This window comes from Plectropomus leopardus, chromosome 10 (genome assembly GCF_026936395.1).
Source record: "Plectropomus leopardus strain MGB_pleo_1.0 chromosome 10, ASM2693639v1, whole genome shotgun sequence".
Taxonomy (NCBI): Eukaryota; Metazoa; Chordata; class Actinopteri; order Perciformes; family Serranidae; genus Plectropomus; species Plectropomus leopardus.
The window spans coordinates 24294104-24308583 of record NC_142185.1 but is presented as its reverse complement, the minus strand read 5'-3'; the positions used below and the strand labels follow the sequence as shown (position 1 = coordinate 24308583).

Genomic DNA, 14480 nt, shown 5'->3' with positions numbered 1-14480 from the left:
GTCTGGTTGTTGGATAAACATGCACATATTCAGTGCAGAGTATCTAGAATCTCTCTAAAAAAAAAAAAGATGTAGTGAGCAGATCTGTCAAAGATTACCAGCAGATAAAGCTAAGATTTTAAAAACAAAGGTGCAATGTTTACATGCATCATTCAGGAAAAAATGCCCCCACAGCAAAACCCTTTTGTTTTCCCCCATGTTAAAGATTTCCATGTTGTTACTATGAGCACTTAAAGAACAAGAGATGAGAGGTTTTTAGACCGAGGCTGGATCTCATTAACCCAGTTTCCGTCGTGGCCTCAGTGCTGCTTCTTCACAGAGAGAAAAGAGAGAGACGTTCGGGTTATAAACAGCTCCCTCTTCTTTCACCGACGTGGCTGAATATTTCATAGCACTCATTCCTGTTTAAATGCTGCTTGCCTGCCACATTTTTACTGCACTTTGTCTTCTCGATGCACTACCGGCTAATGGAGAGAAGGGAATCCTTGAGAGTGCTCATGTGTGTACACAGCAGCGTTACCATGAATCAGAAGTGCATGTGTAATTTAAATCTGAGTGGACGCTAATGGATTATGATTTTCTTTTAAGATTAGCCCTGTGTCATTTCAGGTTTATGGCACTGTATGTGGGACCATTAGAGTAACAACAAAGAGACGGATACACAATGAAATTCAGTGTTTGGAGGACAGATAAGTGTCTGGGCTGGCTGAGCCTTTAGGACGGATCGATGAATAAAGATCTTGCAGGAAAGACAGTATTTGACAGGTGGGCTTCTGGTATCTTGTTTTCAACCATTTGTAGCCTGCATTGGCATCTTCAAGTATTTAAACCTTCAAAATCTGTGGAAATTTGTTTGCTTTCTTTTGAAAACGCAGGGGGAAAAAAGGCAATGAGGAACTTGGGAAGAAATGTTTTGCATACTGTGAGAAATTATTAGATTTTGAAAATTATTTTCAAAGAGGCAAAGAAAAATGTCCAAAAACTATGCATTTAATTATCATAGCTATATATTAAAAGTTGTTTTACTGAATTATTATTTTCTTTTTGTCTCAGATGGTTTTTTTTGTTTTTGTTAGGTGTTCCTATAATCTTATATTTTCATCTATTTCCGGTAATGTTCCTGTACTTTTTACTCTTTTTTGTTCAAATTTTTTGGTCAGAAGCCAATTTTCTTAGGTCTCAGAGAGTTAAAAGGATGCACCAAAGATCCACTTATCAATCTTTTTCCCCGCTGACCATAAACCAGACGAGATTATTTGCTGATGTTCATGTTGAGTTTCAGGTGGTGTTGAGTTTTACGTGCGGGCTCTCAGCAACCCACACATTTTAAGAAAAATCCTGGCTGTGAGCCAAAACAACTGAATCTTTAAAATAAACAGCCCACAGGAACCAACATTTGGAGCTTACAACTTTTTGATGGAAAGGGCATCCTGACAATTACTGAATCTTCACGTACTCGTACTGCTCCAGCAACTTGCAATGAGCTGCTTCTTTGGTATCCTTTTCTGATAACACCTCTTCCTAACATATACAAATAGAATTACCACCATGCAGCTGTATGTCTCCATGCACGGGTCAAGTTGCACTTACAGCTCACATCCTTGTCTGTGAAAACATGGTTGCTTCACACACATCTTCAACCTTGCAGCACAGAAGATCTTTACAATCAGCAGTTTCAAGATAAGTTTCACCAATTCAGTATCCGACCGAACGTCTCCCCTTCTGTTCCTGAGTTATAGTGTTAAATAATGTTAAGTGTTTTTTCAGAACATTATGATGTTACAATGAAGTTGATCTTTTATCTTTTTGATATAAAATGTCATAACTTCATAATTTTATGCAATTGTGTGAAATTTTGTCGTAATTAGCATATAAATTCTTGAGTTATGGCCAAAAACATGTTTTGTGAGGTAACAGTGTAATTAATTAAAGAATAATTTGACATTTTTGGAAATAAACTTATATACTTTCTTGGAGTTCAATGGGAAGATCAATACCACACTCTCATCTGCCTGTTAAATATGAGGCTGACACCAGCAGTCGATTCGCTTATTTTAGCATAAAGACTTCAATCATGGGGAAACAGCTAACCTGATTTGGTCCAAAAGGGACAAAATTCACCAACCAGCACATCGTAAGCTCCCTAACTAACACTTTATATCTTCAAGTGTATAAATGACAATTTGCCTTTTGTATGTGCTTTGTGTAGCTTCTTGAATGCAATGAGTACAGACTCAGACAACAACAAACAAATTCAAACTAAAAATGCCCCTCAGCTGTTTTAAAATCACTTTAAACCACAGCCTCAAGTGTCTTATTACTGAACTCTACCAGAGGAAATAAAACGGCCAATTACAGGTGAGCTGTTTTCTGGAACAGTTTGTACAGACTCAGTTAACCCACAGTGAATGCAGACATTTCAATGTGAACTTTGCCCTTTTTTAACATATGTGGGCGAGGCTGACGAGAAATTCTCTTGAAACTAATGATTAATGCTCAAGATTATGTGATTAAAAAGTTAACGACACAGAGAGCCACATTTTAATCCTGCACCTGTGAGTCTCCACCTGTGGTGACATCATAATGAATGTGACCTTTGACCTTAAATTGATAAGAGCGCTAAAGTGTCGTCTGATACCTCAATAGCAGTTAAACATGACTCTACCTCCATGAACTTAACCGTATAATAGCTTTTCGCTGACTGCACTTTATCATCTCTCCATACGACACTGAGTTAATAGACTAGCACTTAGACTTCATTAATCAGCAGTTATAATCCCATAATTTATTTATTATATTTCAACTGTGCAATAGTGACTTAATGATACAATAATTATTCACAATATGGTCTTAATAATTGGTGCAATAATTCAACTGCCGCACAGCTTTTTGCTATTATTCAACTGCGCGATACCCCAAGTATCTTATTTTATTCTCACCAACACTACTCTTGAATGTATATCTAACATAACACACATTGTACATATTCTTATTTCTATTTGAGTATATATTGTGTAGTACATTGTATTTAGTGACATAATGTGGATATTTTTATGTTTCTAAAAATTAACATATTAGTTCTATGCATTGCAATGTAGCGTAATGCACATATTTCTATATTTTTTACATTTACATTTACTTTTTTGCATACATAGTTTATATTCTACATATTTTACATACTGGTGTTAAACACTGTAGCATAATGTACATAATTTTGTCATTATATTTTTACATACTTCTCAGTTTCATACTTCTTGAGACATTATATTACAATATCCTAACATGTCCTATTAATGTAAATCACCTTTTAAATAATTAAATGGTTTTCACAAAATAGTATTAACCAAAGACCTGATTATGACAGCTACTTGCAACTTGCACGTCATTATTGAAAGCTGTGAAGAAAGCTAGTAGGTGGACCTTAAGTTAAGATGATTTTGCCAAACTAATACTCCCATTTTCTAGAATGTCATTTCAAATTAAAAGCCAATTGATTAATTCATTTAAATGGCATGTTACATTTTTAAAGGAAGTAAAATTTCTAAACAACATTCCTTTTAATGTCATATCTTATTCACTTAACAGACTCATTTCAGGTCCAAGTGTTCTGTTTTTAACGTTAATAATAACATTAAACTGAGGCTGTGACTCCCAGTTATGTAATTACACCTCAATCTGTCCAGATATATTTACTGATTAAACACCTTGATATGCACGGCTTGCTAAAAATGAATCTAATTAAGGTCAGTGTTTGATGTAGGCTCTGCTCTGTTGACTGTTCCACACAGCACACCCTCACCAACATACTGGTGCTTGAAAATAATAAAATAATTATGTAATCTTAAATAATAAAAGGTTTGTTTTGAACATGTGTGCATGCACACATTATTCTGATTTACAGGGTTAAGTGTTTCATCATCCCATCACTGCACACCGACCCCCTCAGAGGTTCAATTCAACATCACCGAGTGCCCACAGCGTGTGCCATGTTTCCACACTTTAGAGGTGGAGGGAGGGTGACACGGAGGCTTCACTCCCTGACCAGCAATCTATTACCCCACTGAGTCATTCCTCTCTGCACTGCCTACAAATTACATTTCTGCTTTTTGAGGGGCTTCTTACTGCCCTCACACATCTGCAATGTTGGTGTGATGACGGGCATCCACTGATTGCCTCGCTGCAGCCTTGATTGAACGGGAACGCGATGCATCTCTGAGGCCGCATGGGGCTGTAGGCTGCATACCAAACGGGGTATGCACTAGAGAGCCACGGATAAAGAGAAGCATCAGTGAGTGGGAGGGAGGGAAACCCCGCACAGCGCGGCACAACAGAGATCAGACGTTATTGAATGCAGCAGCACAGATGAGCTTTGTTGCAGCAGCTCAGGTCAACAGCAGTTAATCTGGATATAATTATGCAGATTATAACAGGTTTAAGATGATAATCAATGTGCTGTACGTTCATTGTGCTAATGTTACTTTCTTTTCTATTTAAGTGGACCTATTTTACTTAATGTATCTGACTTTTATTGCTTTTTAATTAGTTTTACTCCTTATACACCTACTTTGCTGTGTGTTTTCTTATATTTTTGTTATTTTTGTGTAATCTTTAGCTTTTCAATGTATGTAATTGTATGTATGTAATATATATTAATAATTAATATAATAATATTCAATAACTGTGCAAATTAAGAAAAGTAATATCTCAACTTTGGGGTGATGTTTTTTACGTGATCACTTTTTTGAAAATAATTTTTAAAAATGTATCGGATTGTCATATCAGCAGAAATCAGAGTGTTTCATTTCATTTTAAGACCAAAATCGGTTGATACCAATGAAATGATGTTATCATGCATCCCTAATTCTGGTTGTAACTCCGTTTTGACCAAATATGCAGTCACACTGTTATGATTTTGTAGGTCAGAGTACATCCGTCTGGCACCATGAGTTGCAGCCTGTCACTATACCATAATAGTGCATATACGTGTAAATGCATGCATGCACGCCCGCACACACACACACACACACACACACATTTCTTCAGTGTCTTGCCAGATCTTGGAGAGGCAGACCTCTAATGCTGTGTGACTGCACTCCCCAGGGCTTCTTTTTTCTGCTCCGCTGGATGAGCTATAGCTGCCTGCGTGGAGAGAAATCAGGGAATCCCTTCCTTCCCTGGCTTCTCTGCTCCTTTATTCACCCATCTATTCCCCCTCCAGCAGCGTTGTGTGTGTGAGCTGTATAAAAGCTCGGTTATCATTAGGGAGCCATTCTCCCCGTGACAATGATGAAACAGCCTCAGCAGATACTGCATCTGCTGCTTACAGGAGCCCAATGAACCAATTTAAGGAAGCGTCACGGTGACAAATTACAGTAATGCAGAATGTCTTACGCAGCAAATGCTTGTTGTTTGTGGGAAAAAGACAACAATGTAAAATATGTCAGGGTGGATGTTTCTTTTTGGGAAAGCTCATACTGTACAATCCTTCAAGAGGCTGCTTGTTTTCATATTACATCTACTTACAGGGATTCATAATGAACCTAATTATGAAGTATGAACTTGTGGGTGTTGTTTTAACTCATTAGCACAGCTTTGTTTTAATTTTCAGTACAGCTGTTTCCAGTCTTAAACACACAGACCTGATGGCTGAGAAAACACTGGTTAAATATTTTCTGTGGCTTCGTGGCCAGCAGCTACCCGGTCTGACAGGTTTAATAGCCACTTTGATGGGTTGAACTGGCCTTTCCTACTACATCGGCTGCTTTAACTGGCCAAGAAAATGTAACACTTGCTGCCAAATAACCCGATAAAAAGCACAAATCCATGATGTTGGATTAGTACATGAATCTGCTTTAGCCTTAAATCAATCCAAGCTTCAGATTATAACCAAATATTACATGTAATTTGGTGCAAAAACAGTCTAATTTTGATAACAGAATCATTTAAAGCCAGCAGAAAGACATTTGGGGAAATGAGCTTATTGGTTCTCAAGAGCTGGAGAAGCTAGATGCTGGACAGATCTGAGAGTGGAGTTGATTTTTTCATCTAACTTCGGAAACAAGACAAATAAGCCCAAAATGTCGAACTTTTTCTTTAGGTCATTTATAAAGCCAAAAAACATGCCTCCCAAATGTGAAGGATACCAAGTGTAAATACCAACAAAAAAAAATTAGTCTGGTGTTCAGATAAAATGTGCAATTTAAATGTAATTTTCCACAAGTTTTGGACATAAGATATTAACAATGAATGGATTTAGAGTTAAAATGATTCACTGATCAATCCAAATGTTATTTAATAATTAGAAAATAATTGTTTAATCATTACCATTTTCTCTTGTTCCTCTAATAATTTTGCATCTATGCAATAACCTATTGCTTTTGTTTGTTTTATTTGATACTTAACAGAACATATTTCTGTTTTTGACAGCTGATCCAGAAACCATTTGCTTGTTTAGCCTTGTGGCAGTCTTTCTTCTCTGATTGGTGACATTTTATAGACTAAATAGATAGATTAACCAAAAAAAACCCATTGCCATTGAGTCATTAATAATGAGTTGCAATCAGTGGCTGCTGTCCTACATTGATTGAGCAATAAAAACCTCAGCAGCCCTTCCACACTAATGTAATTTATAGATCCAGTGGTTATGTCTCATTTCAACTTAAGGGAAATATAACTACAATCTGTGGTGTGAACAACTCCAAAAATTTTAAACAGTGTACAGCGGTGCCAGACTGTGGCGAGAATCCAAAAACAAGCAGGTCACAGGCACTCAAAAATAATTCAACTTATTCAATGTGGGCAGAAATGAACAGAAACTGACATGTTTCACCTACAATGCCAATTTAGTGCCTTTTCTGCAACAATTTACAGTGCAAATTTGTGCAATTTTCTCAAAATAAAAGTCCTCTGCTACTTTCATGTTTATATAGGAACAGACAACTGCACATGCTCAAAATATTAACGCGCACATGTCCCCTCTGTCCCCCATAAATCTACGCCTATGTTTAAATCCTGCATGCATATTGGCTTGATTTGTTTATAAAACACTGGAGGACAACAAGCAAATAAACAAGAAATGGCCCAAAAAGATTTACAAGAAAATTACTGGAAAATAAGTTTAAAACAACAAACAAACAAACAAACAAATTACCCCAAGAAAGTGATAACATGTTTTTGGATTTCTGGATTTTCTTCTGTCGACATTTTCCAACTAATTTTCAGTTTTTTTGCAGTTTGCAGGACATTTCTTGCCATGTTGCTCATTATGTTTTGTCCCATGTTTTTGTAAGAATTCAAACCAAATTTTCACAGGTTTGGGAGGTTAAAATGACTGTAATAAGTCTCTAAATGTAGCACAAGACAACTGATGTCAATCCAGGTGTTAAAGGTTTATAAAATGCAACATCCTACAACCGTTTCTGCTGTCATATCCTTACTATTCTCCCCTCCATACGCTAATTAAGAGAATATCAACATGCCACATGGCTTTTCTTGCATGTTGTGGGACCAGTGGCTTTTTGACTCTCGACTCCCCATTTAAATTTTCTCTGATACACTGAAAACAAATGTTTTAATGTAGAGGACAATAGTAGCAACAGCTCAAGAAAATTTTCAGTGACAGAGCCCAAGATTAAAAAAATATTACTTGTCCCATTTTACCTGATATCCCACATTACCTGACTTCACCCTTTCATAAAACAATATCACGAATTAACCTCAAGTAACTCCTTTAAAAAAACACCTTCAGGTGAAGTCAATCCAGGTGATCAAACCACTACTGCTGCCTTCGATATCGTAACACGATGGGTTTCAAATCTCAGTGAACAGCTCAATTAAAGCAACATATTCTCAGCAGAAAGATTCAACTGCAGGTTAAAATACCGTCGCAAACAGCGGAGCCAACAAGAAACAAGAAAAGGAGCTTTTTTGCTGCATTGCACCTGCCCAAAACGCGCTCAACTTTACCGGAGGAAGTGGGGCTGTCTGGTCCCGCTCATGTGTGACTAATCCTCGCAGGTCGTGATGGTGGACAGACAGGCAGCCCCCCAAACCCAAAAAACACTAACACAAAAAATAAATTAAAAAAGCCCCAAAACATCATCATGTGGGGACAAGCAGTGGCTGTCTGTGCCATATGCCAGAGGAAACACGGTGGCGTCTGGAGCCCCGGTGTGCTGCCGGTGACCTGCAGAGCGGTGGTGTCTTACCTGGTGGCTGCGGACACGGCGGCGAGGAGGAGCCGGCAGGGGAGCACGGCGGGCGGAAAGAGTCCGACCCGGAGTCAGGGGACCGACCGTGAGCGTGTCGGTGCGTCTCAGCACCGTCTGAAGGCAGATCTGCTCAGCCAGGGTGTTCCCGACAGGAGGGGGCGTGGTGTGTGTGTGTGTGTGTGTGTGTGTGTGTGTGTGTGTGTGTGTGTGTGTGTGTGTGTGTGTGTGTGTGTGTGTGTGTGTGTGTGTGCGTGTGTGTGTGCGCGCGCTCCTGAGGCATGCAATCCTCACAAATAGGCTTATTTCTGACAATGCGTCAGTTGTTTCAGCAAACCTAAACTCCTGTTGTTTTGGGGAAATGGATTTAATGACCCAAAAAACTGGATCATTATTTCATACGCTGGGCTCTAAATAGGTTCAGGGAAACTCCTCACTGTCTCAGGTGGTAGGCCTACATTATATATTACGGATTTCCCTGCTGAGATCATCTGGGAATCTGTATTTCTGTGGTAATTGTCAGAGCTCTGCTGCAAAGTGACATTGAAGCTATTTAACCCTTTGAAATCTGAGCAAATTGGCTTGTTTCTTTGAAAAACACAGGAGGAAGTTACATGTTATGAGTTACAAGAAAAATACCCCAAAAAAGGAAAAGAAAGAAAGAAAGATTACAAAAAACAAAAACACAAACACAGACAAAAGGTAACAAAAATGGTAATAAATAAATAAGCAAAAACACAAATAAATAAATAAACACATAATTTCTTGAACACCCTAATTACACACTCTATGAGCAAATGTATTTAATTAATAATAAACAATAATGATAATAATAAATTATTGTTATTAATATTAAAATAATAATAGGAAAGTTTTCTGGACATTTTTTCTTTTATTATTGCCTTCTAATTTCTCACCAGTTTCCCTCTCTCTCATTTTGAGATCATTTTCTTTTCTTTTCCATTTTTTTTTTTGCAATTTGTGGGATGTCTCTTGCCAAGTTGCTCATTATGTTTTTAGCCATATTTTGAAAATAAATCAAACCAATTTGCTCCACGTTCAGAGGTTTAAATAAATGTGAAAAGTGTCTGACCAAGTAAACTAATGCTGTTCAAGGTTCATTTTGGACAAATAGGACTGTGACAAGAGCTGGAGATATGGGGATCATTTTACAAATAAAAAGATCTTGTTCCAAATCCATTATAACAGTATCCATTAAAATTCATATTAAAAAAAACACGTTTTTGGATATTTCAAGTGTGAAATAGACTACAGCTTTCCAACACTTTTGCATGGAAGCCAAATTCAGTTTTCAGCTTACTTCAAATAAAAGCCTAGTTCCAACTAAACGCCCTGTCCTTTTTACCAGCCAGGTGTGGCAACAAATTTTGACAAATAAAGGCCTATCTCAATTAGAGGCCCAGTCTGGTTGCCATGCAGCTCATTTTTATAGAAGTTCTTTGGATGTCTAAAACCAGGTTGTTGGCTGGAGATAATGTTAGTCAGCTGTTTAGATCGCACATACAAATACCAGTATATTATGTTCAAACTTTCGTCAATATGGACTTACTACTCACAATGCTAGCTTGGTAAGATTAATTCAATCATTCCATTAATTTTACTGACTCCATGAGCACCAGAGAAGTCAGTATTATTAAACAAGAGAGACACACAAAAAAAGAAGACTAATTTTTTAAAGCTAAGAAAAAATGTCCAGTGAACTATATTCATAATTATCAATTATTTATTTAAAATTAATTATTTTTACAGAATTATTATATTTTTTAAGCATTGTTTCCAGGTAGCAAAAATAGCCTGCAAAAACAGCAGGCTATTAATTGAAGTTTTGTGGTACATTATCCAATATCTATCTATAAAAAAAATAAATAAATAAAAAAAACAGAAGAGAAAGACCAAATGAACTGAATAAATTAACTAATTTAGAGAAGGAATTTCCTTATTCAAGCTATTGACAATATACTTCTGAATCATCAGTCTGAGCTCAGCCCATAACTGGATGACAAATATTCACAGTATTTTCACATGAATGAGACGCCCTCTAATGTTGATGATGGCTGTAAATGTAAACTGTAGTGACTGATTTCAGCCACAGTGAGGCGACATAATAAAAACAGTGACCGTATTCAGGAGCAGAAATGTCTTTTGTGATCTCGTTTATTCTGAGCAGCAGGAAGTAAACAGGAACAATAACCGAGCCGGCCAAAATCGGTGATAATCGGTGATAATAAAGATAACACACCTCTGCATCAAAGTCGGTAACGATGGAGGAATATAACTCCGTAGACGAGGTGAAGATTTTGATTTTTACTTAATTTACCCGCAGAAAGCCTCGTTGTTGACAACAAAGACGCCTTGGTAACGTTAGCCTAGTCATCTAGCTTTTGTCAGTTAGCCGAGGCTAACGGTTTTTCCACCGGGGTGCGGTCCCTGATACTTTACTCACAAGATCATATTTAGCACTAGGCCTACATTATAGTATCAACAGGGTATTAATATCAGCAACAATAAGTTACAGTAACTGATATAACGGTAGAGAAATAGCACATAAAACGTTGCATATAGAGTAAGAAACAATATATTCACTCTACTTTTGTTTCTAAAAAAAATGCTACTTAATTTATGTCGTGATTTCTGTTTTATTTGTTACCCCTCTTTCTATCTGTTTCCCCCCTTATTTTATACTCTGACATGCGCTCAGATTTATCTTATGTTGTGCCTTTTTTCCGTTATCTGTTCACTGATTTACTATTACATGTTATCTTACATTATGCTGTTTATCAGTTGGAAAACGCACTAGAAAAAAAATGGAATTAACAAATATTTAGTCAACATCGTTCATTATAATCAGTCAAATTCACAACACTATTCTTTTTAAAAAGAAATGTCAAGAATTGATATATTTTGTATATGCGGTATATTTTGTGCCAAATTACTTTATTGTGACGCACTTAATCAGCAGAGACATATAAAAAAAAATAATCTGTATTTATTTACTAATAATAATTATGTTTCAAAAATAACAATTTATATATAGCTAATGTGTAGTATAAAAACTAATATGATATACAACTATTATAAAGACTATTAGTTTGTATACCATAGTATAAAACTCATATTAAGTTATTTGACCTTGTAGAGGGATGTGCTGTAGCCTGCAGATGCTTTTGTTGTTGTTGTTGTTGTTTTTAAATACCACTTAGCATTTGGTTCACTCTGTGGCCTTGTGGGAGAATAAATGCCTTGCTGGAAAGAGCTGCTTGGAGTAGTTATTTGATTAAATATTCTTAAGTATTAGTTAATGCACCTTTAGCTTTAATGCTTTGAGCTTTAATCTTTATTTTTGTGATACTGGAATAGTTTCTTCTTCTGCGCCTCATATCAGACCTGTGGATGTAAACTGTGACAACATTAAACTTTTTAAATGACAGCCTGCTTAAATCTGCACAGATTGCCTGATACATAGAATAATTCAGCCTAAAAGTTTGTTTCTTCAAGCAACAGCCAGAAATAAAACAACATAGGCGCCACCAACTAACCGTGTTTTTCCTTCTTTTAATTTTTTTTTTTTTATATGTCTGCAGGTTGTGTTTAACGCTGATGAGGTCAATATCTCAGTTAAAGAGGTACCTTTTTCCTCCTGGAAACGTAAAACATTTTATTGTAAATCTACTCTTTGATGTAAAGACAGTGTGAATGACTCATTTTCTCTCTGTTTTGTTCTGTCTCAGTGTATCGAAGGTGTTATTGGTGGAACAGATTACAACCAGAGTAAAGTGAACCAGTGGACGGCCAGTATAGTGGAGCACTCTCTGACTCACCTGGTGAAACAAGGACGACCATTCAAATACATAGGTGAACCTGCTGCCTGTCATGTACAAGAACATGAGAGCTGAGGACGTGCTGTTGACATGTGGAGCTTTTTATGTGACTCATAAACGTGTGACTGAGTAAAGCTTGTCTCTCTGATGTTTCGCAGTAAACTGTGCGATTATGCAAAAGACCGGCGCTGGTCTCCACACAGCCAACTCCTGCTACTGGGACACTGCCACTGATGGTGAGAAGTGATTCATATGTAGAGCTGGTGTCATTTTTTAATTTGCTGGATAAAAATGCCAACATGATACCTGAGTTCCAGTACAGATACCATAACAACGATTAGCAACATGTTACTTGAGGGAAAATAATAATAATGAGAGAGAAACATAAATTCTTACTCGGGGTTCTCAGAGTTTTTAGTTCACAAAATGTTTCAGGGGGCTGCTATTGGTCCACGATCCTCACTTTGAGTGTCAAATATTGCCAGGACTGCGTAAGGTATTTTCTGTTAGTTATAAATTATGGTGGATTTATGGTTCCAGCTCTAATTGTTGGCTTTGAGTAGATTTATTGAAGAAATTCTAGAAAAAAAACCCTTATAAATAACATCATGCAGTCATTTCTCCTGTTTGTTTGTGTTTTTCAGGAAGCTGCACGGTGAGGTGGGAGAATCGCACCATGTACTGTGTGGTCAGTGTGTTTGCCGTTGCCGTGGCGCTGTGAGCTGCTCTCTCCAAACACCATCGTGTCTGATGTCTTGAAATCGCCCCATGACCAAGAAGCCGTGAAGATCCTCTCAAGATTCATCTCTGTATGAGCAACAAGCTTATTTCTCCCCGAACAACAGAACGTCAGGATGACCGTTTGTGAGCTGCGTTAGTGTGAGAAAATGCGGCATTGTCAGGACCAAGATCAGAATTTAACCCTGAAGCACTAGTTTGTTAAGAAGTTACACCTCAAACATCCGTGTTGTTTGGTCAGTAGATGTTTAGACGTGAACACTAAGTATTTCTGTATGTCCCAAATGGTGTAATCTGTGCATAATGTTAAACTTGATTCATTTTTAGCCATGCTAGCAGCAGGACTCGGGGTGGCAGAGTAATGGTCCACTACTTTGTCCCAGACTGAAACATGTCAATAATGGTTAATTGGATTTCCATGAAATTTGCTACACACATTCAAGCCTCCATCAGGATAATTTGTAGTAAGTTTGGGGATCTGATACTTTGGTTTATCATCAAATTCTTGCAGAACTAATATCTGCACTCTTTGTTTAGAGCAAATTTTCAAATGTTAGCATGCTAACATGCAAAGAAAAAGGCAGTGAGCATGGTTATCATACCTGCAAAGCAGCAGCGTGTTAACATAGACATTAGCATTTAGCTCAAAGCACTGCAGTGTTGAAGTTCAGCCACACAGAGCTGCTGGCATGGCTGTAGACTTTCAGGCTCGTCTTTATTTTTCTTCTACAGTACATTCCCAAATAAAACAGTTGTTGTAGTTTTGTATTTAAGAAGTCTGACTGTTTTAGTATGTACCTGATTACTTGTATAAAGTGTATTTACTAGTTGGCATTAATGTTTTGATGACTGGTCTGTAACTGTGCAGAGATGAGAGTTTTTCCAGGATGACTGAGTTTAATGAGCCGAACGACTAATGCACTTTTTTTTTTTTTAAGACTTTTTCTGTAAAATTTCTGTAATTTTCTTTAAAACTGAGTTCATAAAGTCTGTTTAATAAATTAAATTATTGAAAGGTCTACAGTGCCATCATTAAACGTATTAGTAAGTTACAGTTTTTGCATCAGAGTGGGTGATCTCTAGAATCTAAATTTGATTTGTATGCAAGTTTTATTTATAGATAACTAAAACTGAACAAAAACTACATGTGAAATTAAAACATTTTAATTTACTGAAAAAAAAAAAAGACTTGGGCGACTAACTGAAACGATATTGTGAACTTCCAAAGCTAACTAAAATAAAATTAAAAATATACAGGAAATGTCTTTAGTTGTGGTCTTAGTCAAATTAATAATAATTTGATAATTTATTTTGTTTTTTTCTGCCTCTGTGAATATACACCTGTTAATACCTGTTCTGACTTTCTTAAATCTTGCCCCTGGTAAAAATGTCCACATATAATACAAAAAATAAAAAACACTGACACTAATAAAAATTAAAACAAAGGTAAACACTTTTAAGAATAAAAGCTATACTGAAACAAGCAACAAGAATTCCTGAAATGTACTGAAACTAAACAACGAAATCAAAATAAGAATAAAAACGCAAAAAAAAAAAAAAGATTTTAACTCTGTGATAGCATACTGTCACCAAGGAGATAGATGTGATTTTGCAGTTTGGTTGTTTGTCCACTAGAGTTCAGCACAGGACCGTGTGTAGTAACTGTCTCTGAGCTAATAATAAAACAGCTCTGACA

The 14480-nt window shown here is 36.7% G+C and overlaps 2 protein-coding genes across 4 annotated transcripts in view; one reads left to right on the top strand and one right to left on the bottom strand.

Moving 5' to 3' along the window:
- The window catches only part of sytl5 (synaptotagmin-like 5), a 51738-nt gene extending 43373 nt beyond the window's left edge, over window positions 1–8365 (bottom strand). For all 3 annotated transcript variants that reach the window (XM_088083355.1, XM_042495294.2, XM_088083357.1), the window contains exon 1: window positions 8208–8365. The gene's annotated coding sequence lies outside the window, so the exon portion shown is untranslated. The remainder of the gene's footprint in view (window positions 1–8207) is intronic.
- A 1995-nt stretch (window positions 8366–10360) lies between these two features.
- dynlt3 (dynein light chain Tctex-type 3) lies at window positions 10361–13803 on the top strand. The gene is made up of 5 exons (XM_042494958.2): window positions 10361–10516; window positions 11810–11851; window positions 11957–12080; window positions 12205–12282; window positions 12691–13803. The coding sequence occupies exons 1-5, from the start codon at window positions 10490–10492 to the stop codon at window positions 12765–12767; spliced, it is 348 nt and encodes a 115-aa protein (XP_042350892.1). The 5' UTR covers window positions 10361–10489; the 3' UTR covers window positions 12768–13803.
- Window positions 13804–14480: the final 677 nt, after the last annotated feature.

Coding starts and splice junctions, on each gene's coding strand:
- dynlt3 (XM_042494958.2), top strand. CDS start 10,490: ATGGAGGAATATAACTCCGTAGACGAG. Junction 10,517..11,809: donor AATATAACTCCGTAGACGAG/GTGAAGATTTTG, acceptor ATATGTCTGCAG/GTTGTGTTTAACGCTGATGA. Junction 12,283..12,690: donor CTGGGACACTGCCACTGATG/GTGAGAAGTGAT, acceptor TGTGTTTTTCAG/GAAGCTGCACGGTGAGGTGG.